General features: G+C 41.2%; 1 protein-coding gene across 1 annotated transcript in view; it reads right to left on the reverse strand.

Annotated features, from left to right (window-relative positions):
* Positions 1 to 26433, reverse strand: part of LOC117348540 (dual oxidase 2-like) — an 89955-nt gene that overhangs the window by 15713 nt on the left and 47809 nt on the right. Inside the window, exons 15-28 of the mRNA XM_033920783.1 lie at positions 25274 to 25411; positions 23866 to 23979; positions 23319 to 23521; positions 18503 to 18688; positions 18157 to 18382; positions 16494 to 16587; positions 16176 to 16351; positions 15332 to 15416; positions 12994 to 13086; positions 11674 to 11852; positions 6718 to 6948; positions 5607 to 5706; positions 4000 to 4049; positions 2405 to 2532 (exon numbers count right to left, since the gene is read on the reverse strand). Coding sequence (XP_033776674.1) covers positions 2405 to 2532; positions 4000 to 4049; positions 5607 to 5706; positions 6718 to 6948; positions 11674 to 11852; positions 12994 to 13086; positions 15332 to 15416; positions 16176 to 16351; positions 16494 to 16587; positions 18157 to 18382; positions 18503 to 18688; positions 23319 to 23521; positions 23866 to 23979; positions 25274 to 25411 — 2003 coding nt within the window. The remainder of the gene's footprint in view (positions 1 to 2404; positions 2533 to 3999; positions 4050 to 5606; positions 5707 to 6717; positions 6949 to 11673; positions 11853 to 12993; positions 13087 to 15331; positions 15417 to 16175; positions 16352 to 16493; positions 16588 to 18156; positions 18383 to 18502; positions 18689 to 23318; positions 23522 to 23865; positions 23980 to 25273; positions 25412 to 26433) is intronic.

Below are 26433 nucleotides of genomic sequence, written 5' to 3' on the forward strand. Positions count from 1 at the left end.
GTTCAGTTTTTACTTAATGTGAACTGCCTAGAACCATTCCTGGTTAGGCGGTATATAAAATATAAAATTATTATTATTATTGTTTTGCAACATTTAATTAATGTAATGCCGATATTTAAGACATTTGTTCAGCGATGCAGATGCGATTCTCTGAAGGACGCCGATGCGTTGTAAAGAGAATCAGGCCCATGATCGTTGTCCTAAAGTAATCAGGCCCTTTGAGTCCTTCATAGCTGCAAACAAGTCTAACTTTCTAGATGGTTCCATTGAATATTCATGATTTGGCAACTTGTACAAACATATCTGATGAATATTCAGTATAGATGCCCTTAAAACTGAGTTTGTTTGTAGCTGGAATTCTCTCCCATTGTTCTGGAATATGTGTAAGTTGCCGAGTTTCAAGTTGATTAAAATTTGATATTCCGCCTTATCAGTATTCAAAGCGGTTTCACAAAAATTATAAAAAATTACATGAAAGCATCAAATGGGGGAAAGAGCACAACCAAGAACGAAAAACATAAAATCGAGACATACAAAAAGGACCTTGACTAACTGGCACAGGAGGAAGCGGGAAGAAGTACAAAAATTGTATAGGAAAGGAAAAAAAAAAAAAAAAAGGAAAACAACGGAAGGAAGGGAAAACACAGAGGTCAGCCAGAATGGCTGGACCAGTGTAGGCTTAAAACATCCTTAAAAGGACGATCCTGCAGCAAAAGCGTCTTTAAAAAGAAATGTATGTTTTTAGGACTGTATTTTCTTCGATAGCTCAGCTGGTAGAGTGGAGGGGAGGATTATAGAGAAGATGAAGAAATCCTTAGGTCTTAGGTCACTAATTCAATTCCAGCTCAAAGGATGCTGCAGATAGGCAGACTTGATGGGCTATTTGGCCTTTATCTGAAATTATGTTTCTATGTTATTTTTGCCTCTGAAGTTACTTTTTTTTTTTCCAATTGTGATTTTTCAACATATTTTTAAAGGTCGCCCTCCAATCAGTTCATTGATACAGACATGCAGTAGTTAGGTCTTGATGATGACTTTTCCCTGTATAGAAACATAGAAACATAGAAATTGACGGCAGAAAAGGGCCATAGCCCATCGAGTCTGCCCATACCAATGACCCACTCTCTGACTTTTACTCCCCTATAGATCCCACGTGAATATCCCATTTTCTCTTAAAATCTGACACGCTGTTGGCCTCAATCACCTGCTGAGGCAGCTCGTTCCAATGATCGACCACCCTTTTGGTGAAGAAGTACTTCCTAGCATCACCTTGAAATTTCCCTCCCCTGATTTTCAGCGAATGTCCTCTGGTTACCGAGGGCCCTGTAAGACTGAAGATATCATCTTTCACCTCTATACGCCCCGTGATATACTTAAAGGTCTCAATCATGTCCCCCCTCTCTCTTCGCTCCTCCAGTGAGTACATACGGGTATCTGTGTGTCTGTCTGTCTCTTCCCCTTTACATAGATGTAATCTGGTTTTCCTGCATTCCTTGGTCATATATCATTGACTGTTGCAGAACACCATGACTTGTAAAACACTTTCAGATGTAGAGGATGAGAAAGACAGGCTAATTGCTTTGTTTTCCTCTCCTCTTGGTGTTCTTCAAACTCTTTCACCTGACTATGTGAAAGCTCTCCCTTTCAGACTTGTCCTTGCTTTTCCAGTTTAGTCTCTCTTTAGCAGGTCCTAAGGACACTTTCCAAGCCAAAGGGTTTTTTCTCATTTGTGTCTATGGCAAAAATGTTTAGTACATAGGCTCCTAATAGTATGTATGGAGGCCGTTTGATATTCACAGATTTGGGAACAGCAAACTTAACCATGACTGAGGGCATAGTCAATCTATCTTAATTATTTGCTAGAAGCTTGAGAAACAAAATCCAAATACTATATATTTGTGAGGGCTTCCAAGCCACCTGGCTCACAATGACAACAGTCTGGCAAAGGTTGAAATTATACTCTACTGACTCTGATAACAATGATTTATCATGACTATGCATGAAAGGAAAGTAGGGCGGGAAGGGGTAAAACGCGGAGCTGACGGACATCGCGGATCTAAACCCGTATGGCCTTAAAAATCTGAGGTCCGTGTCCGTGGCGCTTGTAGTTTCTGTCGCTGACAGACTTCGATGAGATTTTAGCACTGACGGATCCTAACACTTTTCCCTCCCTATGCTGAGACGGATCCGTCAGTGCTAAAATCTCATTAAGGTCTGTCAGCGACAGAAACTACAAGCGCCATGGACACGGACCTCAGATTTTTAAGGCCATACGGGTTTAGATCTGCGAGGTCTGTCAGGTCCTTGAGGTCCGCGTTTTACCCCTTCCCAAGTAGGGCTGCTCAAAGCCATTTCTGTGTTTACGGAAGTAGCACAAACGACATAAAAGTGTAGGCTGCCTTACCAAAACGTACAGCAACACATAGAGGTGATGAGTTATCCAGAATCCGCGGAAACTGATGCGCCGGAAATGGCGGGAAGCAAAAATGTACATAATGGCCAAAACCACAAGAAGCAGAACGCCGGTCATCCCTAGAACATAGATATGAGATGAGAGGAAGAGAGCTGAACCGGGTGCTTGCCCCTTTGCATTCCTAGTGACACTGAAATGATAAAAGAAATATCCCCCAGAATTGTACAGATTCTCTGCTTTTTTCATCAAACCATATGGACTGATGTCTAAAGATAAAGGGGTGGATGAGGCCTGTTAAGATCTGTTCCAAGCGCCCAGTGGCATAGTAAGGGGGCTGTGGTGGGTGCAAGGGGTATGGTCTTCCTAAGGGTAGCACCACTCTTCCTCTCCGACCCCCTTTCGCGCACCCGCCCAGCTGTCTGCTTGCTCCCTGCTCCTCTCTGTGCTGTGTGCACCCCTTGCCTTCCCCCACGCCTTTTTGGTGCTCTCTCTGACGTCACTTCCGGGACCCCTGCCTAGGAAATGACATCAAAGGGAAGGGGGTGCGCACATGGCGAGAGGCAGGGAAGAGGGCGGGAAGGGGCACCACCACCCTGGGTGCCGCTCACCCTTACTATGCCAATGCAAGCGTCAATTCTTTAAAGGTCACTTAGCGCTAAGCAACCTTTATAGAACAGAGTTTAATGCTGGTTCCTATACCCAACTTTGGGCCTGAGGACATACGCTTGCTGAATCTGGTGTAAATGCTGATGCAACCAATTACAATTGAGTGCGTAAAGGGTCTTATTCTATAACACTGTGTCTAAATTTTGGGATTGTCCCTAATCCACCTTGGCCATGCCCCGTTTGAATTCCACACAAGATAATTTACTTGCGCAATAGATTCAGAACAAACCGGAGAAAATATTTCTTCTCACGACGTGTAATTAAACTCTATTTGTTGCTGGAGAATGTGGTGAAATCAGTTAGCTTAGCAGGTTTAAAAAAGGTTTGGATAATTTTCTAAAAGAGAAGTCCATAGGCCGTTATTGAGATGGCTTGGAGAAATCCACTGCTTATTCCTAGGATAAGCAGCATAAAATCTGTTTTACTTCATGGGATCTAGCTAGGTACTTGCACATGCATTTTGATTACATATCTAAAGGTTTATTACCTATATGCTTTAACAGGAGAGTGTGGCGTAGTGATTAGAGCTACAGCCTCAGCACTCTGTGGATGTGGGTTCAAATCCTGTGCTGCTCCTTATGACCCTGGGCAAGTCACAATCCTCCACTGCCCTAGGTACATTAGATACATTGTGAGCCCACCGGGACAGAGAAGAAAAATGCTTGAACTACTTGTATGTAAACTGCTTTGAGTGTGGTTGCAAAACCACACAAAAGGCAATACACAAGTCCCAATCCGTTTCCTTATTTGGATCTAATAGAAATTCATGAATAAAAATCCCAAATTTACTGTGCTAAAGGGTTTCTCGTCTGAATTTCATTATTGTCTTGACATGCAGGTGGACTCTATTAGACTCAAGCAAGTAACTGAAATGAATCATTTGCTCAGAAAAATTGGTCAATGAGGAAAATTGTTCTTACCTGGCACCGTCTCAAAAAACCACCAATAGTATTTCTGAGGTATATCTGACCTAAAATGTTTAAAAAATATATCAGATAAAGAAATTTGTTCTAAAGGGTTACACAATATTTACATGTATAAATCAAAGTTTACATGTGTAAATGGCCCTACCTTTCTCAAATAGCAATTTTAGAACATCATTACTGATGTGTACATCTGAGCATGTGCAGTTTTGAAGAGGGTGGGGTCTGGGGGATGTTATGGACAGGCCTGAAAAGTGTGCATTTCAGTGGTGAAGCCAGTCAATTTTGTGCGGGCCTCTCTTTCCCTCCCTTGCCACTCCCAGCCTGTGCAGCCTCTCCTTTCTCTCCCTTGCCAACCCCCCCCCCCCTCCCAGCCCATGTAGCCTCACTTTCCCAAACCCCACAACCCATGCCGTCTCTCTCTTTCCTCTTCAGGTCACTGGCAATGGGTCCTATATGCTGCTGGCAGCTGACCTGGAAACCTTCCCTCTGATGCAATGCAAACGTATCAGAGGAAAGGCTTCCAGGTCATCCGCCAGCAGCATGCAGGCCAACAGGTTTCACCTTTACGGTTTCCTCAAGGCAATAATCCCTTACTGCTTACAGCCATTAATTTTTTGACCACAACTTGGATGGTAAAGGAACATAGATGTTCCTTTACAGAGTAGGCTCTTATCATTTGCCCTATTACAGAATTGCCCTCCACATGTATAACTTGTAAAATCAGTGGCTTGCACATATAAGGGTCTAGGATTATACATTGTGGCCATTTAAGAGCCGCCGTCATTGCAGGACTGTTCAGTGCTGCGCTTTCATCATGGGACTGTTCAGTGCGACCCAACAATACCCCCCCGTCAGCACCCCCCGATGCAGCATGTTGTGAATGTGGTGGGAAGGCGATGCCCCCCACACCACCCGATCCAGCATATCTCATGGTGCATGTGGGGGAAGGGGGAAATGCCCTTAACAGCCCTCCATTAGCACTCATCTGTGATACATGTGGCGGTGAGGCAATGCCCCTCCCCACCCCACCCCCATCCAGCATTCCACCTTGATCTAGCAATACCCCCACCCACACCTCATGATCCAACAATGCCTCCCCACCCCCCACCCCCGATCCAGCACTTCACCTCGATCCAACAATGCCCCTGCACATATCAGCACTCCAAACCTCGATCCAGCATGAAGGGTGGTGCTGAGCAGTCCCGTGCTCTTAAAGGGCCACACTGAATGGTCCCATTCTGCACATATAAGACATTGAAATCCTTGAGAGCTACTGTTCTTTATTTTTTTAAGAGTTCTTTGTAAAATGGCTGTTCCCACTGTGTATGCCACCAACTACATGTGGATTTCTAGAGGACCTATCTAAGAAGCCTTTTGTAAAATAGTCATCAAATTGTGAATGTCCTGATTGGGACATTCCTTTCCCTACCTAGATGCAAAATTAGTAGGTGATTAGAGTGAACTTAGAGATCTCAAATCAGTAGCTTTATGAAGTATTTAGTGTTTCTCCCATGAAGCATGTAGCGTATACCCTGGCATCACAAAGCAGGCATATAGGATTATTTTTATTGGAGAAGAGACATTTTATTTTTTGAACTTACCCATCATCGATGAACACTGTGGAGAACACGCAGGACAAGATGCTGAGCGGACTGACTGAGAATATGTAAACATTGACCACATGACCAGCTGTGTGTAGAACTACAATATTCAGGAGAAGAAACACACAAAAACAATGAATATTTGCAGTGCTTTCATACAAGAAAAGGACATAGTCTAAGAACAAATGCAAACTCTGTATGCACAGAATGTCGAATCACTCCAATTTATTGGTGAATGAGCCTTCTACGGTTTGTCTGTGGTATTTAATCTAGACCAATGATTCTTAAACCTTTCCTGGGGGACCTCCAGCCAGTCAGGTTTTCAAGCTAATCCTAATGAATATGCATGAGGCAGATTTGCATGCCTGCCACATCTATTATATGCAAATCTGTCTCATACATATTCATTAGGAATATCATGAAAACCTGACTGGCTGGGGGTCGCCCAGGACAGGTTTAAGAACCACTGGTCTAAAGGGAAAATCTCATAAAGAAAATACAGGGAGGGAGGTCATTTACTAACATGTGAGCTAATGTCATTAATGCATATTATTTGCCACAGGGCCTATTTTATGCAACGGGCCCTGTGGAAACTAGTGTGCATTTTTGGAGATAACAACCATTGTGCTTGTAAATGACCTTAAGAGGTAGTCATTGCATCATGCCAACTAGGCCTAGAACATGGTAAAGAGATGGGGAGGAAAGAAGATGGATAATATGGTAGAGAGCTTGTCAATATTATAAAAGAAGGATAGCTCATACCACTGAGTTGGCCATTGACTCATGGCAACATACACAGTGAGGAATCCACCCTGTGATGCTTCATGGCAGAGGACAGGAGTAGTTTGCCATTGCCTTCTCCTGCACAGTGTGTGGCTCCACTGTATCACTGTTGCCCAGCATAGGGCACCTCAAGTGGTCTCCCATCCAGGTACTAGCCAGGCCTGACCCTGCTTAGCTTCCAACAGTAAGAGTGGGCCTATTCAAGGAAGCCAAGCTTATCCAAATAAAGCCAATTCTGACATTAAGCATGAAGAAGTGTTAATCCTAAATACATGACTGAATTGCACAGAGAGGCTAATAGTCAAATGGAAAGAAACCAGCAACTCACTTGAAAAGACAACAGCAGCCATTGCAATCCAGCGGTGGAAATCCACAGCAGCGTCAAAGGGGATGTAACGATTCAGGAAAGTTTCTCGCAAAAATGTGATGAGATTGCGGCACATTGTGAGCAAGATGTAAGAGTACATTAAGGAGATGGTAGCTGCTGCACCCCGGGAGATGATGATACCAACAAAGGTGATTTGTGCAATTCCAGACTTCGGTGATGCATAAGCGTAATCTGCTCAAAGCCAAAAGGTAAGACTGTAAAATCTGTTTCCCGTACTGGCAAATTCTGCTTCGGGACAATGAGCAAAAATAGTTTTTGTATCCTTTTTAACGCATGCATGTTTTCCTCTCCTTAAACACCAGCTGTATTTCCTTTAATGTCACCTACAACAGATTCTAGAGTAACATCAATACCTTTTTGATGGGCATTTTCATAGTTTGATGATACATATTACATACATATACAGGAATGCAATTTTCAAAGGGAAGGACATACAGTAAAACCTCAGATTGCAAGTAACTTGGTTTGCAAGTGTTTTGCAAGACTAGCAAAACATTTGATTAAATTTTAACTTGATATACAAGCAAAGTCTTGCAATACAAGTACATACAGTATACACGCATCACATCATCACAGCTGAGCCAGTGGTTCTCTCTCTGACACTGCAGGAGTGTAGTGATTGTTCTAAACAAGCAAAGTCTTGCAATACGAGTACATACAGCATACACGCGTCACATCATCACAACTGAGCCAATGGTTATCTCTCTGACACTGCAGGAGTTTAGTGATTGTTCTAAATGAGCGAGGTCTTTTAATACAAGTACGTGTAATATTTTGTATTAAAGTTTTGGGGATGTGGAACGAATCATCTGAGTTTCCAAGCATGCTTCTGGAACGAATTATGCTCGCAAACCAAGGTTTTACTGTATTTACTTTGAAAATTGCTGTGACAATAAAGTACCTGCAAACTTCACATCTTTCCAAGTCATTGCCAAGTCTAATGTGGAGAACGCACACAAAAAAAATAAAAACACAAACATAATCATATAGTACAACAATAATCAATACAAAGGAATAATGAAAATAAAATACATGTTAAAGATGTCTTAGGGGTTGTTTTACTTAAAGGCACACAGGGTTAACACTCAAGAACAAGCTATCGCAAAATATATTAGATCAGTGGTTCTTAATCCTGTCCTGGGGGACTCCCAGTCAGTTAGGTTTTCAAGATATCTCTAATGAATATGCATGAGGCAGATTTGCATGCCTGTCACCTTTGTTATATGCAAATCTGACTTATGCATATTCATTAGGGATGTCTTGAAACCCGACTGGCTGGGGGGACCCCAGGACAGGTTTAAGAACCACTGCATTAGAGCAGTGGCGTCCAATCTCAGCCTTTGCCAGGTCAGGTTTTTAGGATTTCCCCAATGAATATGCATGAGATCTGTTTGCATACAGTGAGAGCAGTGCATGCAAAGAGATCTCATGCAAATTCGTTGGTGAAATCCTGAAAACCCGACTGGATTGCAGTTCTCGAGGACTGACGATAGACAATCCTGCATTAGCATGCAGGATAGTTGCCTATTAGCATGCAATTTACCCCCTCTTTTACTAAGGTGCGCTATACTTTTTAGAGCGTGATAAATATTATCATGCGCTAAATGCTAACGCATGCATGTTATCCTATGGACGCGTAAGAAGTTAGCGCATGCGTTGATTTAACGCCCGCTAAACACATGCTAAAACGCTTAGCGCACCTTGGGAAAAGAAGGCCTAAGTTTTAAAAATTATTTTTTGGCAGAAGGGGTATCATGGGTGGAGAGTGGATCTTCCCATGTTATCCAGTTAGCATGTGATGATTGTCGTGCTCTAACTGGATAACGTAGAATTAACATGGAAACACCTAGGCCAGGATTCTGTAAATGGCGCCTAAATCGTCCGGCACCTAGACAAACGGCGCTGGTCTCATGTCAATCACACTTAGGCACTATCTATTATTCCATTGAGAGAATACTATCATAGACCATTGGATATGCTAATTTTACTATTTCAGTTTCTTCTATTCGGTGGTGGAAGAACCTCAGACTCAAAGCGAGTCCAACATCAGGTGTTAGTATCCAGCTGTTTGGATGCTCTTATTTGTAATCAATGGCTTCCAACCACGAGCCTCCCTTCTTATTTCTATTTCTATTCTATTTTTTTTTTATATTTTAGTTTTTTATTCTTTTTCCTTTTTTTCATTTATTAATAATATTTTCTTCACACCTTCTTACTAACTTATAAAACCATAAATATTTTAAATACTTGAAATCTTTCAACTTTTCTCCTTTGTTTCTTTAGAGGCCACACTGTTTCTTAACTAGTAAAGTGTGCTTCTCTATCTCAGGTGCTAGCATGCATACAGTTCATTTTCGGGTCTTATGAAAGTAGGTCCGTAAAACACTCGCTGTGGAAAACTCTTGTTGTAAAGAATGCAGTTCTAGTTTTCATGCGCTCATCTTATTTCAAACATTCAGTACTTATCGTGTGCTAATCAACTTTTAAGACGCGACAATTTCAGCCGCTTCTTTTTTTAATATTCTTCATTCATTTTGAAAACTTATAATAAGTGTGTCAGCAAATAACAACATTTTTAACTTAAATACAACACTTAATATTCAGCCGCTTCTAATCACAAGATATCTTTCACGCTGTGGATAGCCACCTCACTGAACACCAACGCGGCCAGTGTTTCGCAGTTAACCTTTTCATTAGAACCACTGCTTCAGGGTTTTTCACTTAGAACAGATATCTTTCTCCAATGCAGACTAACAGTCCTTTCTGCCATTAGGCGCCATTAACAGAATCGTGGCTACCGGTGCCTAAAAATAACTTAGGCGCCAGTCATGTAGGCCAGGATTTTAAAAGCCTACATTTCTAGTGCTTAAGGTTTTGGGAGAATCGCGCCTGGTGGCGTCTAGTGATACCTAAGGTCATCTTCGCCTCTATCCATGCCTGCTTTGGCCTTAGGCACCATGCTTTATGTGAGATTCCAGTACTTACCTAATTTTTTGTATAATGTATTTTTAATCGGTTTTAAATGGTGCGTTCAATTGCCATGCCAATTAAAGCCAATTAAGTTAAGCATTGGTAGGCACAATCTAGGCGCCTATTGGCGCTTAACATTTTGCGCCATTTGCAAAATAAGGCCCCTAGAGCTTCATAATTAGAAGCTCCCTAGTTAACTGTATACAGTAGCCATGCCCAAATGACAATATTAGTGCACAACCTGCATTAAAAAAAATTTTAAAAATCCACCCATAAGTGCCATGTTAAATCTGGGCTTAGCTTGCTGGAAAGTCCCAAATTAAGATCTGTTAAGCTCCGATTTCAAAACATCCAAATGGCACAAAAAGGTTCCACAAAGGAAATGAAGCAGCAAAACAACACAGAGACTGTGGAACAAAAGATTGGATGTACCAGTTTGTAGTTTAATAAGTGTCCAAATAACTTAAAAACAATAATCTTAAAAACAATCCACAGAAGATGTATATAGTCGCAAGTGAACCCACAGTATAGAAACCAAATCATGTATACAATAAAAATGACCCAACACGGGCCATGTTTCGGCAAAATAAAAATGCCTTCCTCAGGGGTCTTACAACTTGAGACCCTGGCCATCATTGAAAAAATAGTTAGGGGCAGGTCCTCAAATCTAATCTATTCTCGCTAGACAGAGAACTATTTTTGCTGTGAGGGACAATTTTTCAACAAATAAAGGGCACAGCCAAGCTCACATATGTGCATAACTTTAAGTGCCATCGGTGGCGTAGTAAGGGTAGGAGGCACCTGGGGCGGTGGTGCCCTCCCCACTCCTTCCCGCCCCCATTCCACACTCGTGCTCTCCCTCCCCCGCTTACCTCTTAATCTTCGTCAGCGCGACTGGCTTCTGCATGTATGCTCCTCGTGCAGTGTTGGATTCCCTCTGATGTCACTTCCTGGCCCTGTGAACCAGAAGTGATTCAGAGGGGGAACCAGGCTGACATGAGCAACAGGTAAAAGTTGCTCATGCTAGCAAAGATAATACGGAGGTACTGGGTGGGGGAGAGGGATGGCGCGAGGGTGGCAGGGTCGAGCGGATATCTTCCAGCGCCCCCACTGACTTGGCGCCTGGGGAGGTTCGCACCCCCCACCCCCCCTTACTACGCCACTAGGTGTCATATATAGAATATGGACCTAACTGCATATCCTGTTATGGGAAAGGAATTGGGTAGGTTATGGGCATGGACCATGCAGGGCAGATAGTACATGGTAACATTCTATATATCCACACTGACAATATAACTTGCTGTGCAGTAGAATTTTATTTTCTCTGTGAAGCAATTTATCTTCTTAAGATAACATTCTTTAACATTCTTAAGAGCTACCAAACAGGTTTGGCACTTAGGCCCCGATTGTATAAACGAGGCCTAAAACGTAGGCACGAAGGAATGTGGCGCACAGTACCTGTTAATCTTCAGTTAGGTACCATTTATAGAATCGTACCTAGTGGCGTCTAAAGTGGACTTAGGCACCCTATATTTATGCCAGGGTTTTCTTGGCCTAAATACCGGTGCCTAAGTCCACTTTAGGCGCTTACATGTGAAACACACCCAAGATCCACCCTTAACCATGCCTACTTTCTGGTAGGTGCTTTTGACTAAGCACTTATCTGAAAGTCGTAGACGCCTACCAAGTTAGATGCCTTCCATCCAATTAATTTTAATTTTTTCCAATTAAGAACTGCTAATTGCTTATTATCAGCATTAATTAAGCTTATTAAATAATTAAGCTAGGCATCTAGATGAGCTATATGCGCCAATCTAGGTGCCTAATTTTATGAGTCTTTTATAGAATCAGGGCTTCGCTTTAGTAAAAAGAGCCCCGAAAAGTTGCATTTCTTAGTCAATGCGGAGCCAGGAGCAGGGTACTCACAGAATGCTCTCTCTGCGAACACGCCGGCAGAGATGGCAGAAAAGATGACCACGCACACAATGTGGCGCCGATAGTTTTCAATGAAGCGCTTGAACTGCTGAACCTTTTGTTGAACTTTGCTCTTATGATATTTCTCTCTCCTCGCTTCCGTATACAAATGTGGCTGATAACTGGCTTTCCTAAAAAATTAAAAAAAAGAAAAATTAAAAAATGCATTTTAAAGAAGACGCATGCATACATAACTCCAGCATCTTCATAGTAAAGACAGAGCTAATAAAGTTCATGTTTTAGTACAATTCTAGTTGAAACACTTGAGTCTTATATACAGTAAATGAGGTTAATTAATGTCCTTCCAAGATTGCAATTGCCACATATATTTAATAACTAGTATATGCATTAGCTAATTTATAACATGCTTCCTAACTTGTGCAGCAAGTATACACACAAAATCCACAACATTTCTAAGAAAAACTCTGTGCATTCTGGTTAATAGACAGTAACGCGGAAGACAAAGGCGCGCGCCGACAACTGAGCGCAAGACGGAGGCGCGCGCCGAAGAAAAAGACTGTTTTTAGGGGCTGCGACGGGGGGTTTGTTGGGGAGCCCCCCCCCCCCACTTTACTTAATACAGATCACGGCGGCATTGTGGGGGGTTTGGGGGGTTGTAACCCCCCACATTTTAGTGAAAACATAACTTTTTCCCTGAAAACAGGGAAAAAGTTAAGTTTTCAGTAAAATGTGGGAGATTACAACCCCCCCAAACCCTCCACAACGCCCCCACAACGCGGCACGATCTGTATAAAGTAAAGTGGGGGGGCTCCCCAACAAACCCCCCGTCGCAGCCCCTAAAAACAGTCTTTTTCTTTGGCGCGCACCTCCGTCTTGCGCTCAGTTGTCGGCGCGCGCGCCTTTGTCTCGGCACGCCTTTGACCTGACACCATGCATTCTTTCCCTTTAAAAATTACCAATTTATTTTATGTGTAAACATGAATATTTTAAGATTACAATGCCTCCACTCAAGTCACATATAATCTGGGCATCTTTTAAATAAAAAAAAGCCTAGTTCTGCACTTAAAAATTAGTTCTATCCTGTGGAAATGTCTTTTAACATTTCCAAATCTTGTATTCTGGCTTCTCTTTTTCTTTGCAGCTGTAATAGGGGATTTCCCTGTAACCTAGCAACTTTCTGATTGACAGCTCCCTCTACGAATGAAAAGGCTGTACTTTTAAGCTGCCTCCTTTTCTGGAGGTAAAATCCCTGATGACAAGTTTGAAAGCTACTTAAGTCCCTACATAGATAACAATATCAAAGATACATACTTTTTGCCAATCCTCTTTCTCACTTCCTGTCCTTCTTGTTCCACATTGTACACCATGTGCTGTGGTACAGGACTGTCGCTGTATGTGTATTCACTGTTGAAAAAATGTATTTTCATAATAAAATTTAAGAGACATCACTTTTCATTTGATATACCACCTTTCAAAATACACACATGCATTTCACAACAAACTGGCCTCCATAACTGGAATAACCACTACTAACACAGTATATAAAATGAATCAAAATCCATGTAAAATATAATATACTGAAATAATCTTCTACATATATTCAAAAGAAATGTAAGCTAAAGGGTAGAAGGCGACAAAGTCCCTAATGGAATAAAGCCATCAACAGGTCAGGACAATTGCTTTGTTCAAATATGATTATAGGTAATGCTAGTAAGGTTTCACAATCACTATCGCTTAATTTTTTATTTATTTAAAAATTCCTATACCGTTTATTTAAGTTTCAAGTTTCAAGTTTATTAGTGTTTTTGATTAATCGCTTAATCACAATTCAAAGCGATGAACATAAATGATAAACAATAAAATTACAGTAATAAGGAATAATACAATACTTAACATAAACTTAAAAGCAAACAGGACTATTAACAAATTATACAGACAAGAACAAGGGGAAAAAAAGGGGATTGAACTACAAAATATTAAAAATAGAATAGTCAGGGAAAAAACACAAGGTAGGGGATGTAAAATTCAATAATCATAATCAACTCAATAACTAAATCCAAGAGGGAAAACTATCAATCAAAACTAAACAATTCAGAGTTACATACATAATTTAAAAACAAAATCATCATTACATACAAATAATCCTAAAAAATCATGTTAAAAACATTATTAAAAACTAAAACCATAATAAGAATGATCGTGACCAGTTCATCAGCTTTACCAAAAAAGGCAATTATTAACTAGAAGAAAGCATCTACAAATAGCTGTGTCTTGAGTAATTTCCTGAACATGCCCTTTACAAGGCAGTTTCGTATTTGGCCTACAAGGGAGTTCCATTTTTTTAACTCCTGCACAGCAAAAAGTCTCAACAAGCCTTGGGTTTACATTCGTCTTCAGTAAAGCTAAATTTTCAGAACTTAATGATCTGTTTGGTGTGTAGCTGGACATATTAGTTTTAAACAATTCTGGGATGTCTCCATACAAGAACTGATGGCAGATCATTACTGTTTTATATAGTATTCTGATGACAAAAGGATGGAAATTAAGTATTATGGAGTGGTGGGTTCCGTTCCAGCAAGAGTAGTAACCTGCATAGAGCAGCAACTGCAACCCAAATGGAATGCATGGGGTAATCTGGGTACATCACTGGACAGATGGAAGGGTCTTTATCTGCCATTGTGGCAGTGTGTGGTGCAGTGGTTAGAGCTATAGCCTTGGTACCCTGAGGTCATGGGTTCGTATCCCCCACTCCTCCTTGTGATCCTAGACAAGTCACTTATTCCCCATTGCCCCAAGTACATTAGATAGAGTGGGAGCCTGCTGGGACAGTTAGAGAAAAATGCTTGAGTACCTGAATAATTTGTAAAATGCATAGAATTGTAGGATATGTGGAATATATATACAGTGGAACCTCGGTTTGCGAGTAACGCGCTTTGTGAGTGTTTTGCAAAACTAGAAAAACACTCCCGCAAACCTTAACTCGCAAAACGAGCATGTCCCGATAAATGAGCACCCCCCCCCCTGCTCTAACCGGCATCGCACCCCCGTGCTGGAAGCTGCATCCGCCCTCCCTCCCAAACAAGCTACATACCCCATCTGCTGCTTGCCGGTGCCAGTTAAGGAAAGATCCCCTCTCTTGCCTGGGCTGGGCCTTGAGCATGCTCAAGGCCTTCTGGCTCTCGTTCTCTCCGAGATCTCGGAGATCTCCAGTAAGCAGCAGATGGGGTAAGGAGCTTGTTGGGGAGGGCGGGCAGGCGGATGCCGCTTCCAGCAAGGGGGTACGATGCGGTTCTCGGGGGGGGGGGGCGCGTTTGCGGGCAGGGGATGCGATGCTAGTTTGAGCGGGGGGGGGGGGGTGAGGAAGCAGTGCTGGTAGCCTCGGGGGTGGGGGGGGAGGAGGAGGTGGAACGTATCAAGCAAGTTTCCCTTACTTCCTGTGGGGAAACTCACTTTGATATACGAGCAATTTGGTTTACGAGCATGCTTCTGGAACCAATTATGCTCGTAAACCAAGGTTCCACTGTATGTATATATATATTTCCATTGTATATAAGCAGGACATGTCCGTGGAAATCCGGACGTCTGGTAAACCTATGCCCGAGTGCATTTGTATACTGTATTTAGTCACAGAAGAGAGTTTATTCCTTACCCGTTGGTGAGCTTTTGGTGGTTCTTGCATATGAAAGAGACTCTGTTGTTTAAGTTTTGCTTGAAAGGCCCAGGGACATCAACCCCTTTAATAAAAAAAATAAGAGGGAAAAGATACAGAATTTTCTTTCTAATACAAGTATGTTAACCGTTCTACAGTAACATTGCAGATATTCGGGCAAGACCATGTGCAGAGCATTTAGATCTGAAAAACTAGCTTTTCAAAATGAATTAGGGTGGAGCCTAAGCCTAATGGAATTGACTTCTTGCTGGACACAGTCAAGGAGTTTGCTCAATATTGGAGGTGCAACATAAATGGCACCTATGATTTAATTAGTGGTTCCCAACCCTGTCCTGGAGGACTCCCAGGTCAGTCAGATTTTCAGGATAGTCCTAATGAATATGCATGGAGCAGATTTGCATGCCTGGTACCTCCATTATATGCAGATCTCTCTCTTGCATATTCATTAGGGCTATCTTGAAAACCCAACTGGCCTGTGGGTCCAATCCAAATGTGCCTAAGTCTCTTGCAATCGACAATCCTATGTACTGTATATCATGCTGGGCCGACTGCAGAACTGGAAACATAAGTGAATATTTGACTCAAGTAGATACCTAAAAATGTAAAGTGCACACGAAATGCTTGTGTACACCTTGCCTATAAATTAAGCAGTGCGTTGCAAACTGTGTGCCGCAGCGAGATTCCAAGTGAGCTGTGAAGGAAACGCACGGCCCCTCTCCTCTCTGCCCCCACAGCGATGAAGGGATTTCCAAAACCTGGCAGTTTGTCCAGCTTTTGGAAGGCTCCCTGAGCTCAGGGCCTCATCTGCACAGTATAGACTGACCTTTAATGCAAAGTGTAGTTGATTGCAGGACGTTGTCATGATCCTTTAGTAAAAAGTGGAAGTCCTCCCAGGTGAGCTCTTCTTTATCCTGAAATCCCGCCTCCTGGAACATGGACTCAATGACTTGCTGAGTCAGATCTTTCGAGAGGCAGTTATTGGAGATTTCAATGAAAGACCTTAAAAAGAGCAAATCCAGAAACCAAGAGAAGCCAGTGAAAATGGTAATGTGCCACATTTGCCACTCATCTCCCATTGCATATATTGAATATATAGAGAGCTCATTTAAAATGTACCAAGTCAAAGCAGAAGCAGGCATACCTCAGCATTCTGAAGAACTCATCCTTTGACAGATAACCATTTGCATCAATATCATACATTGTAAACATGAGCTTAGATTTCTCTTCCGGGGAACCTATTAAATTACAGGGTAGAAGATGCTTAGTAGAATAACCGAAGCAATAAATAATTTATTTTTGAATATAGTCCATCCGTTTTCATTGGTAAATCAAGGCAAATTCAAGGGCCCCTTAGCTTAATAAGCTCTCCAGGGACAATAGTATTTTCTTGTCCTTGGAGGGCTTAGAAGCTAAGGGGCCCTTTTACTCATACTATACTGCAGTAGAAAGTAGCCTTACTTGGGGGGGGTGGGGGGGGGTTTCTGTAAGCTACGGCTGGATTTTACCACAGGGGTAAAATGGCTTCATTTCAGATTTTTCCTTTAATAGCCAGAACATGCTAATTTTTCCAGTAGTGCATGGCCATTAGCAAATGAACCTATATTGTCACATATTTTGTAGATGGTAGAGACTCATGTGCTGCTCCCTGTGACTCTGGGCAAGGCCCTTAATCCTCCACTGCCCCGGGTACATTAGATAGTGAACCCACCGGGCCAGATAGGGAAAATGCTTGAAGTACCTGAGTATGGTTGTAATACTACAAAAAGGTGGTATGGAAGACCCAATCCCTTTCCCTGATCTCAAAATGCCTCATTCCACCAATAAGAGCCAACCTCATCGGTGATGTCACAATGGCTTGGTTGTCCTATACTTGGCTCACTTTTACTACATTTTGATTTCTAGAGTGGCGCAGTGGTTAAAGGTACAGCCTCAGCACCCTGAAGTAGTGGGTTCAAACCCACACTGCTCCCTGTGATTCTGGGCAAGTCCCTTAATCCTCCACTGCCCCCGGGTACATTAGATAGTGAACCCACCGGGCCAGATAGGGAAAATGCTTGAAGTACCTGCATGTAAACTGCTTTGAGTGTACTTGTATAACTACAAAAAGGTTCTATACAAGTCCTAATCCCTTTCCCTAATCAGTTAGCATGCAATAATGCCAATGTGCAAACCAGTTTACATAAAAGTGCTTACTTTCCGCCCCCAGACATGCCCCCTCCAAGTAAAAATATTTTAGCATGTGTTTTGCCCATGCCCATGCACAAATTACCAGGGGACATCTCAACACACTCTGTGGTATGATGTTTTAAGCTGTGGCAAGCATGCACTTGTTCTAACCACAGCTTTGTATAAGAGCCGCAGTGTTATAGGGTGAGGTATTTTGCCTAAGGTCACCAAAAGACATCACTGAAATTTGAACCCTGTAATCCTGGGATATCAGCCCACTGCCCTAATCACCTTCTCCACTCTTCCAGATAGCCTCTTATAACAGAAAGTCAAAAATACATCTTTTTTTGGGTGGTCAAAGCTTCCATATCGCTCAGGGTCAGTGCTTATCAAATCTTTTTATGGCTGTGACTCCGTGATCATGGTCAAAACATTTCTGTGGCCCCATTTCCCTTGAGCTGCAGAATAATGATGCACCTATGGAAAGCCCACCCAGGATGTGACCCCCAAATGCGAGGAGTTGTGACCCCATTTGGGGTTCCAACCCATACTTTGGGAAACTGCTCAAAAGATTTGTACTGTATATTGCTGTATTGAAGTGAGTTGGCCACGTCTCCTAGATAACATATTGTTCTCACCTTTCATGAAGATCACCATGATATCCAGGAACTCCCTGAAGGACAGGTATCCATTGCCATCTTTGTCGGCCAGAGAGAACATTGATTCCACGAAGAGAGCCTGAGGTTTCAATCCCAGAGATTCAGCAAACTCGGCTCGGCTTAGCTCACATTTAAGAGCTTCTCTGACTTTTTGAGATGCCTCGTAGGTAAAATCTCCAGCATCCGATTTGTCAATTTCAAGCACCTGTGGTTACAGAAACATGTATTAGGATAGGATCCGGAAATGATCAGTGTGCTTCAACCATGCAAAGTTACACTGAGAAAATCCGTCTGATCTTTTTCAGCCATATCTCCTGTTTCCTACCTGCGCCAGGGTATGTCTGAAGAAAGTCTCCAGGATTTGGCTTCTTTGCTGCTTTGTGACAGCTTTTTTAAGCAGTTGCTGCTCCTTCATCTCAGACAGGTTGAGGGCAAGATCATTCCTCTCAAAGAACACCTTCAGATTTCGGATGAAACTGCTCCTGTCTTCTTCCCCGTTAAAGAAAAGCACCTGGTAGCACCGAAAGTCAAAGAGCAGCGGGAAGCAATTTGACCCCAGAAAAGATGGGAGAACTCAGTTACTGGGTTTTTATTTTTTAAATCAAGGAAAAACGCCTTCATTCATCGATAAACTATCTCATACCATATTCACCACACCGCCCACTTAGGGCTCCTTTTACTAAGGTGCGCTAGGGTTTTCAGCGCACGCTAACCACGCGCTAAATGAAAAATACTAATGCAAGCTCTATGGAGGCGTTAGCGTTTAGCACGCACGGTATTGTAGCGTGCGCTAAAACCGCTAGCGCACCTTATTAAAAGGAGCCCTTAGATCCTCTGGCCAAAACCTATGAACATCATTGAAAACAATCAGCACAAGGCGTAACAACATTTTTTTCAGTCTGTGCCCCTCAAATTTGGAATGCTTCTAATTTAAGAATGCCTTCACATTATAATAAGTTATTTTTCAACTGATCTTTTTTCTCTACGAACCTTTTTTATTTATCCCCTAATTTGTTTTGTTCCTTAATTGTTTTCTATCCTATGACGGCGCCTTCAATTTGGAACTCACTTCCTTTATACATAAGAGCAGAACAGAGTTTGGATAAATTTAAGAGTAGTTTAAAATGCTTTCTTTTTAAAGATGCATACAATTGATTTATCCTATGCCTTTTAATTTATTTTATTCCTAAAACTAAATTTTTTCCCATCTTATCCTTTTGGTTTTATGCTTATGTTTTATTATTTTAAGAATTGTAATTTTTCCCTTCTATCCTTTTGTTGTTACCCTCTTCCTCTCCACCCCCACATGTTAGTCTGTCCTGTATGGTATATGTTTATTTTTCGTTGTTTGTTTCAATTTTAGATTTTATTGTACAACGCTTTGAAATTTTATATTTAGCGTTTAATCAAATTTTAATAAACTATAAACTATGTTTCTGTCTCTCCTTTACTTTTGTACCAGTTAGTCTGTACAATGTCAATTGTGATGGTTTTTTTAACCTCAAGTTGTATTTTTATGTACCCAGTTTTTTATTTTCTGTATTTCACTTAGAAATCTTGATAAGCGTCTAGCTCAAATTTTTAATAAACTTGAACTTGAAACTTGAACTTATATTCTGTCTTTATATAAAGCAGATTACAACAATACATTCATAATTAAAACAACAACTTAACACTCATAATACCACATACATCACAATAAAACATCATCATTGCATAACATAACAAAAGTTTTCTTTATAATTGCCTGAGAGGATCATCAAATCCAGTCTTTCTGACAAGTAAGTACTTCGGTACGCATATTTCATCTGGCAAAATAAATGATGTTTTAAAAGTTCCTTAAATTGAAACAAATCATGTGACTGTCAGAAATATGCCGGAAGCTTCTTCCATTCTGTTGGTCCTGCGTGTGAAAATGTGCTTTTCCTTGAAGTTGAAAAACTTTGGGAATGATCTAATTCAAGGGACTGATTGAGAAGCTTTAACAACAACAACAAAAAACACCAACTGCAAGTAATACAAGAAGAATTTTGAGCAATCTTTTTAAAACACTGCTCTGTGAAAGTGTTATTTGTGTGGCTTTTGAAAGAAAAATGCTGTGAGCATTGTTTGAGCATTATTTTTTATTCTTGTTCAAGCACCAGAAGGGAGGTTTTTATGCCAGTGAATGAGATAGGGAGTTTGGAGGGATCTTTGTGTTTCTCTGTATTACTCCCATGTACAATCTGAGGCTTTTCTTACCCTCTGGTTTGCTTTAATGAAATGGTATAGTTCATAATATATGTTTATAGAAGTAGTTAAATGTGTGATATGTATATATGCCTTTTTTTTGGGGGGGGGGGGCTTCCTTTGGTAGGCAAAATCTATTTTGGCTATTCTGGCCAAAAATAGACCAGACATTCAATGCTGGTGGCCAAATACAACACCGGCATTGAATTTCTGGTACCTCCACAGACCGCGGGAGATCGCCAGTGATCTCCCATGTGCTGAATATAAACCTTCCTATTTGCCACCTAACTATCCTTGATGAAGGGTTAGAAAGACAGGCATCCTGGGTTAACTGACGTCTTTAGCTGGCGGGTAATATTGCAATCAATCCCTAAAATATTCTAGAATTTTGGACTGGAAGATTTTTCAGCCTTCAAGGAGCAGGGATTGTCTACTACATGTCTGTAAAGCACTCCATATATCTGGTAGCACTACACAAATAACAATGGTAACATCCCACCTGGATTATTGTAACATGTTTAGCTATTTTACCCTAGAAAACTAACTGCGTAGGCTATACCAAATGTAAGAGCCAAGTACCAAATGTAGGAGTCAAGTTGGTATTTGGGGGGAGGGGGAGGGGGAGGCACAGGGAGTAGGGCTAAAACAACTTGATAAAAAATTACATTAGCTTCCAGTTAGGAGGAGAATTATTTTACATTGCTATTTATGATGGTTGAGATTAGGTTTAACCCAGGAATATTTAAATCACTTGGCCCATTGGTATAAAATAAGATGTCCAACAATTAGCATGTGCTATGCTTTCATAAAAGGGTCCCTTTGTAAGCTGTTATGTGTCATTTGTCAATTACAATCAGAAAATGAGATTCGACTAGCACCGCTTAGGGTACTATACATATCTTAAATTGCAGAGTAGAAAAAATAGAACCGTGGTAGGCAGTAGACCAATACTGTGAAATTCCCTATAGGACACAGTCAGGGAGATAAATTCTTATAGGGAATTCAGACATGCTTGAAAAACTTGACTCTTTTGTCAACATTGTTTTGGGTTGATTTGTGTTTTCATTCATATTTTAATTCAGTAATTGGAATAACTGATGAACATAAGAACATAAGAAGTTGCCTCCGCTGAGGCAGACCAGAGGTCCATCTCGCCCAGCGGTCCGCTCCCGCGGCGGCCCATCAGGTCTCTGACTAATTTTATAATTTACCTCTAATCCTGTCCCTATAACCTTACCTCTACTCCTATCTGTTCCCCTCAATCCCTTTGTCCTCCAGGTACCTGTCCAGACCTTCTTTGAAGCCCTGTAGCGTACTTCTGCCTATCACATCCTCCGGCAGCGCGTTCCATGTATCCACCACCCTCTGGGTGAAAAAGAACTTCCTGGCGTTTGTTTTAAACCTTTCCCCCTTCAATTTCTCTGAGTGCCCCCTTGTACTTGTGGTTCCCCTTAGTTTGAAAAATCTGTCCCTGTCCACTTTTTCTATGCCCTTCATGATCTTGAAGGTTTCTATCATGTCTCCCCTGAGTCGTCGCTTTTCCAGGGAGAAAAGCCCCAGCTTTTTCAGTCTGTCAACTACCCTTTATTAGCTTAGTTGCTCTTCTCTGGACTCTCTCAAGTACCGCCATGTCTTTCTTGAGGTACGGCGACCAGTACTGAATGATGAGTGTAACAATTTAAAAACTGTTGTTTGATAGATGATAATTCAGACTACTTGTTATGTACAAAGAAGTGCTGAAAAGCTCTCAGCCCGACCAAGAAGAGAATGATGTGGATATGGTTCAGTCAATGATCTGAAACAATGACAAAACATAGAATTTCATTTCTGCAAATTGGCACTTAATAAAATAAGATGATGCTCTTTTCAGCTACAGTGGCAAAATAACACTCAGAATTTAGGAAGTTGGTTGGTTGGGCTGAGACCTTTTCAGCACCCCTTGAATGTAATAAAAGTGAGCAAAGTGTAGGACATTCAAGCCATTGTGACATCACTGATGAGGTTGGCTCTTATTGGTGGAATGAGACATTATGACATCACAATCTCTGCTCTGGTTACCTAAGACTGAAACTCTTCACACTACCAGGGGATGCTGAAAAGTTCCCAGCCCAGCCAAGAAGAGAATGACGTGGATATGGTTCAATCAATGATCTGAAACAATCTCAAAACATAGAATTCCTTTTCTGTAAATTGACACTTAACGAAATAAGATAACACTCTTGTCAGCTACAATGGCAATTTAACGCTCAGAATTTAGGAAGTTGGTTGGTTGGCTGAGAACCTTTCAGTACCCCCTCGTAATCCACCTTGAATTAAACCGTTAAAATGAACTATATATTAGAGAATGACACGGAGACATAATTCATCACCGTCCCCGTCCCCGCGGATAACCACGGGAAACCATCTTCATGTCATTCTTTAAGGAGAGAGGGAAGAATCAGAGTATGAATGGCCACAACCACTGACCCGCAAGCTTTGCTTTGAAGAATGCTGGTGTAGAAGGACTGAGGTTGAAACAGACACTACAGAATGACAGTCTCTGGTATCCAGAGCAGATATTGTGATGTCATAATGCCTCATTCCACCAGTGCCTAAGAGCCAATCACATCGGTGATGTCACAATGGCTTCATTATCCTTGGCTCACATAAGAATCAGAGTATGAATGGCCACAACCACTGACCCACAAGCTTTGCTTTGAAGAATGCTGGTGTAGAAGGACTGAGGTTGAAATAGACACTAGAAAATGACATGGGATTATTTCCCGCGGTTATCCGCGGGGATGGGAACGGTGATGAATTTTGTCACCATGTCATTCTCTACTATATATATCCAAGTTAAATTAAATTATATTAAGTTACATACATAAAGAATGCATAATGGATATTGATCAGTTATTGTTTTAATTTCATACCAGATCGTACTCCTTGGGGATCTTCAGAAGCAAAGCTTTGTGACCTTTATTATTGGACTGAATCAGATCCACCTCATTCTGGTGTTGTAGATTGATACTTCGGATGGCGGTGCATCTGCTGTCCAGTACTTTGATCGAGTGATTGGCCTGGAACTGAAGATAAACCTGGTGACTGGTTTCCTTTGAGCCGCACCATTCAGTAGCTAAGAGGGTGAACAGAAAGACAGCCATTTGGTGTCATTAAAGGGACTCACTACTTACAAGTCACTCCATAATATAGTACAGCAATCAGGTGCTCAATTTTGTCACCTGCAACAGTGCTTCTAAACCCGGTCAAGATCCCATGTGCCTGTCCCACTATGCTTTCTTGAATTCAGACACAGTCCTTGCCTCCACCACCTCCACTGGTTTGCCCTTTGAATGTTTCCTATTCTGGATATTATCTTTTCTAAGGCAGATTGATGAGATGGTTTTCCAACACACTTCAAGGATATTTATAAAAGTCATTACTTTATCATTCAGAAAAATAATGTCAGAAGTACTGTACCTTCCATGCCTTCGGAAAATGTCTGCTTCTCTGTGCAGGGGTTTTTCCTTTTCTGTAGTCTTTTGAAGTCTCTCTTCCGAGTATGAGCCACTATCCAGGCAATTAGTAAACTCGCTGAACAACATAGAGCAAGAATGAAATCAAGAGAATGATCTCACCTCAGTCTTTCCTATTAGTACACTGATCACTCTGTTTATGTTTAAATAATTTTTATTAGAGCCAACAATAAATCACAGGTACAGTGGTTCAGCCAGAAAAACAGGGCTCCAGAAAACAAGTTTTACAAAAACACCCCCCCCCCCCCTGCGAACCCACTCCTCACCCACCCCCCTCCCACAGTCCGGAATCACTCTGTTTATAAATGGCTTTCCCTAATTTGCTTTTGTAGGAAATATCCTGAGGCAACCTGGCAAAATAGCCAAACCTAAAATAACTAAAAAGCTGGAGAATTAATTTACCAGCCAGCAATAATTGCACAGACTACCAGATTATCTTTGTAAAAATCTGCAGTTGACAGATCTGATATGAAATGCTTTACTATCCAACACAATGGAAGGCTTCAGAGCTAAACTCTAACAGAAGTTATAAATGATATATGAATCAGGTATAAACATTATCATGATCTCGTTTTGAAAGAAAGGCAAATTGACAAGATTCCACTAATAATCTCATTACAACTTTTGGCTTGTTTATGCTTTATTATCCCTATGTAAAGCAAAGGTGGTGTTTCTTGTCATCTCATTCCATACCACCATACCCTTTGTAGGACTACTGATGAGTATTGAAATAAACTTGCAGATAAACAAGAAGTGCATTGAAACAAAATATGCCTTAGGTTTTCAGCTTCCCAAACTGTGGGTGGTGACCCCCAAAAGATAGCATAACCTACTTTTGGGGTCATGACCTGAGCTGGTTAAGTGCTGAAGCTGGCACTTAACCGGCCATGTGCTAAATCTGCCCAGGAACGCCATCACAAAATCTGGCTTTCACTTAGGTGCTAACTGCTCATTTTCAGCATCAATAACCAGTTAAAGGCCACTGCAAATTAGCGGATAGCCCCAAACAAGTATCAGTAGCCATTTCTGACCAGTTAAATCATATTGAATATCATCCAGTATGTTTTTACCTGTAAACTGCTTAGATATCTTTTTTGATGATTGGTACATCAATTAAAACTGAATTATGAACTGTGAACAAAGTAGGGTATTCACAATTGTTCCTATCATAGGGAGCTATTTCTTTCTCAAATGATGGGAGCCTGTTATTTGATCTGTCACACAAAATGCAATTGCCAACCTTTTATTTTCAGGAACCAGCTACTAACTCAACGTGAAGTAGAAAGATCAAGAATTACAAGAGTTGTATATTGAACAAGTAGGAAAGACAGCAGAACTGAAACTTCTCAGACCTAGTGGAAAACAGCAGATTGCAACGATCAGAATCCCAAATCCAGCCGCACTGCCCTGGAAGTAGTCCGTTACAACAAGGGGTGTGCAGTTAGCTAGAACCTCCTCTGTAATTTGCTGGGGTTGAGAACATGGATCCCCTGTGGGAAAAAGAGCCAAGATGCAGACATGTGAGACTGAATAATTAAAAAAAAAAAAGAAACTTTTTTCATTCCTTCAGAGGCAATAGGTAACATATGAGGCCCACAAAAAATAATTGCAGATACTATGCAAACTTCTTTCAAACCAGAGTATATGATTCTCCACACATCTCTTCCGATTCATGTCATTCTTCTTATTCTCTAAGAATCCCTACTATACTGATTCCACTTCTGGGCCACTATAAACCAACAGATATACGTCATTCCTACTTTATAGAAACTAGACTTTTCAAGTACTATACCTCCACAGGCCAATGCACATGCATCTAATCTATATAAGAAACCTGAATTTTATTTTCCTTAATGCAGAAAATACCACTACAGTGTAAGAATAAGATTGTGTACCTAAATGCTCATCTGCTTCTCCTCTGAGAGAAAGTGACCGAATTTGCAAATCCCTTTCCTTTTCCATCTTTTAAAACCTTAATCAATCAAATCCAGCCTGAAATCAAGCTTAGCACACACTGGATTGTAGGACCATTTAGGAGACAACCCAGACTTCTCCAGCTATTTTCCATGCTCACTTATTGATTCCTAAGCTAACACGTTGTTACAAGATGTGCAATACACTGACATAAATAATCATCTCAGCAAATGTAAATGCTGACAGGAGCCAAACCAATAGTGCGTGATTTATAAGTCATTATAGAATTGCTAATGTTAGGGAAAATTACTAATGACAATAAATCATATGACCGTTGAACCAAATATGGACCTAGTGGCAAAATGCAGTCATATGCAATTGGATCTTAATGAAATACTTATAATGTAACTGGAAGATGTACAAACTTACGTATGAATAATAATAAATGAAATGCCATGAAGCTAATAAAATGGGCTCAGGGAGACTCTTAGTTCAGATTCTGCCAGATAGCAGATCACTAAGAGGTCCATACAGTCTTATTTTTTAATGTGAATTTGTCTGGTTGTTATTCTAAAAGAAAACAATGCAAAATGCAGGA

This window comes from Geotrypetes seraphini, chromosome 14, assembly GCF_902459505.1.
Source record: "Geotrypetes seraphini chromosome 14, aGeoSer1.1, whole genome shotgun sequence".
In the NCBI taxonomy this organism is placed as follows: Eukaryota; Metazoa; Chordata; class Amphibia; order Gymnophiona; family Dermophiidae; genus Geotrypetes; species Geotrypetes seraphini.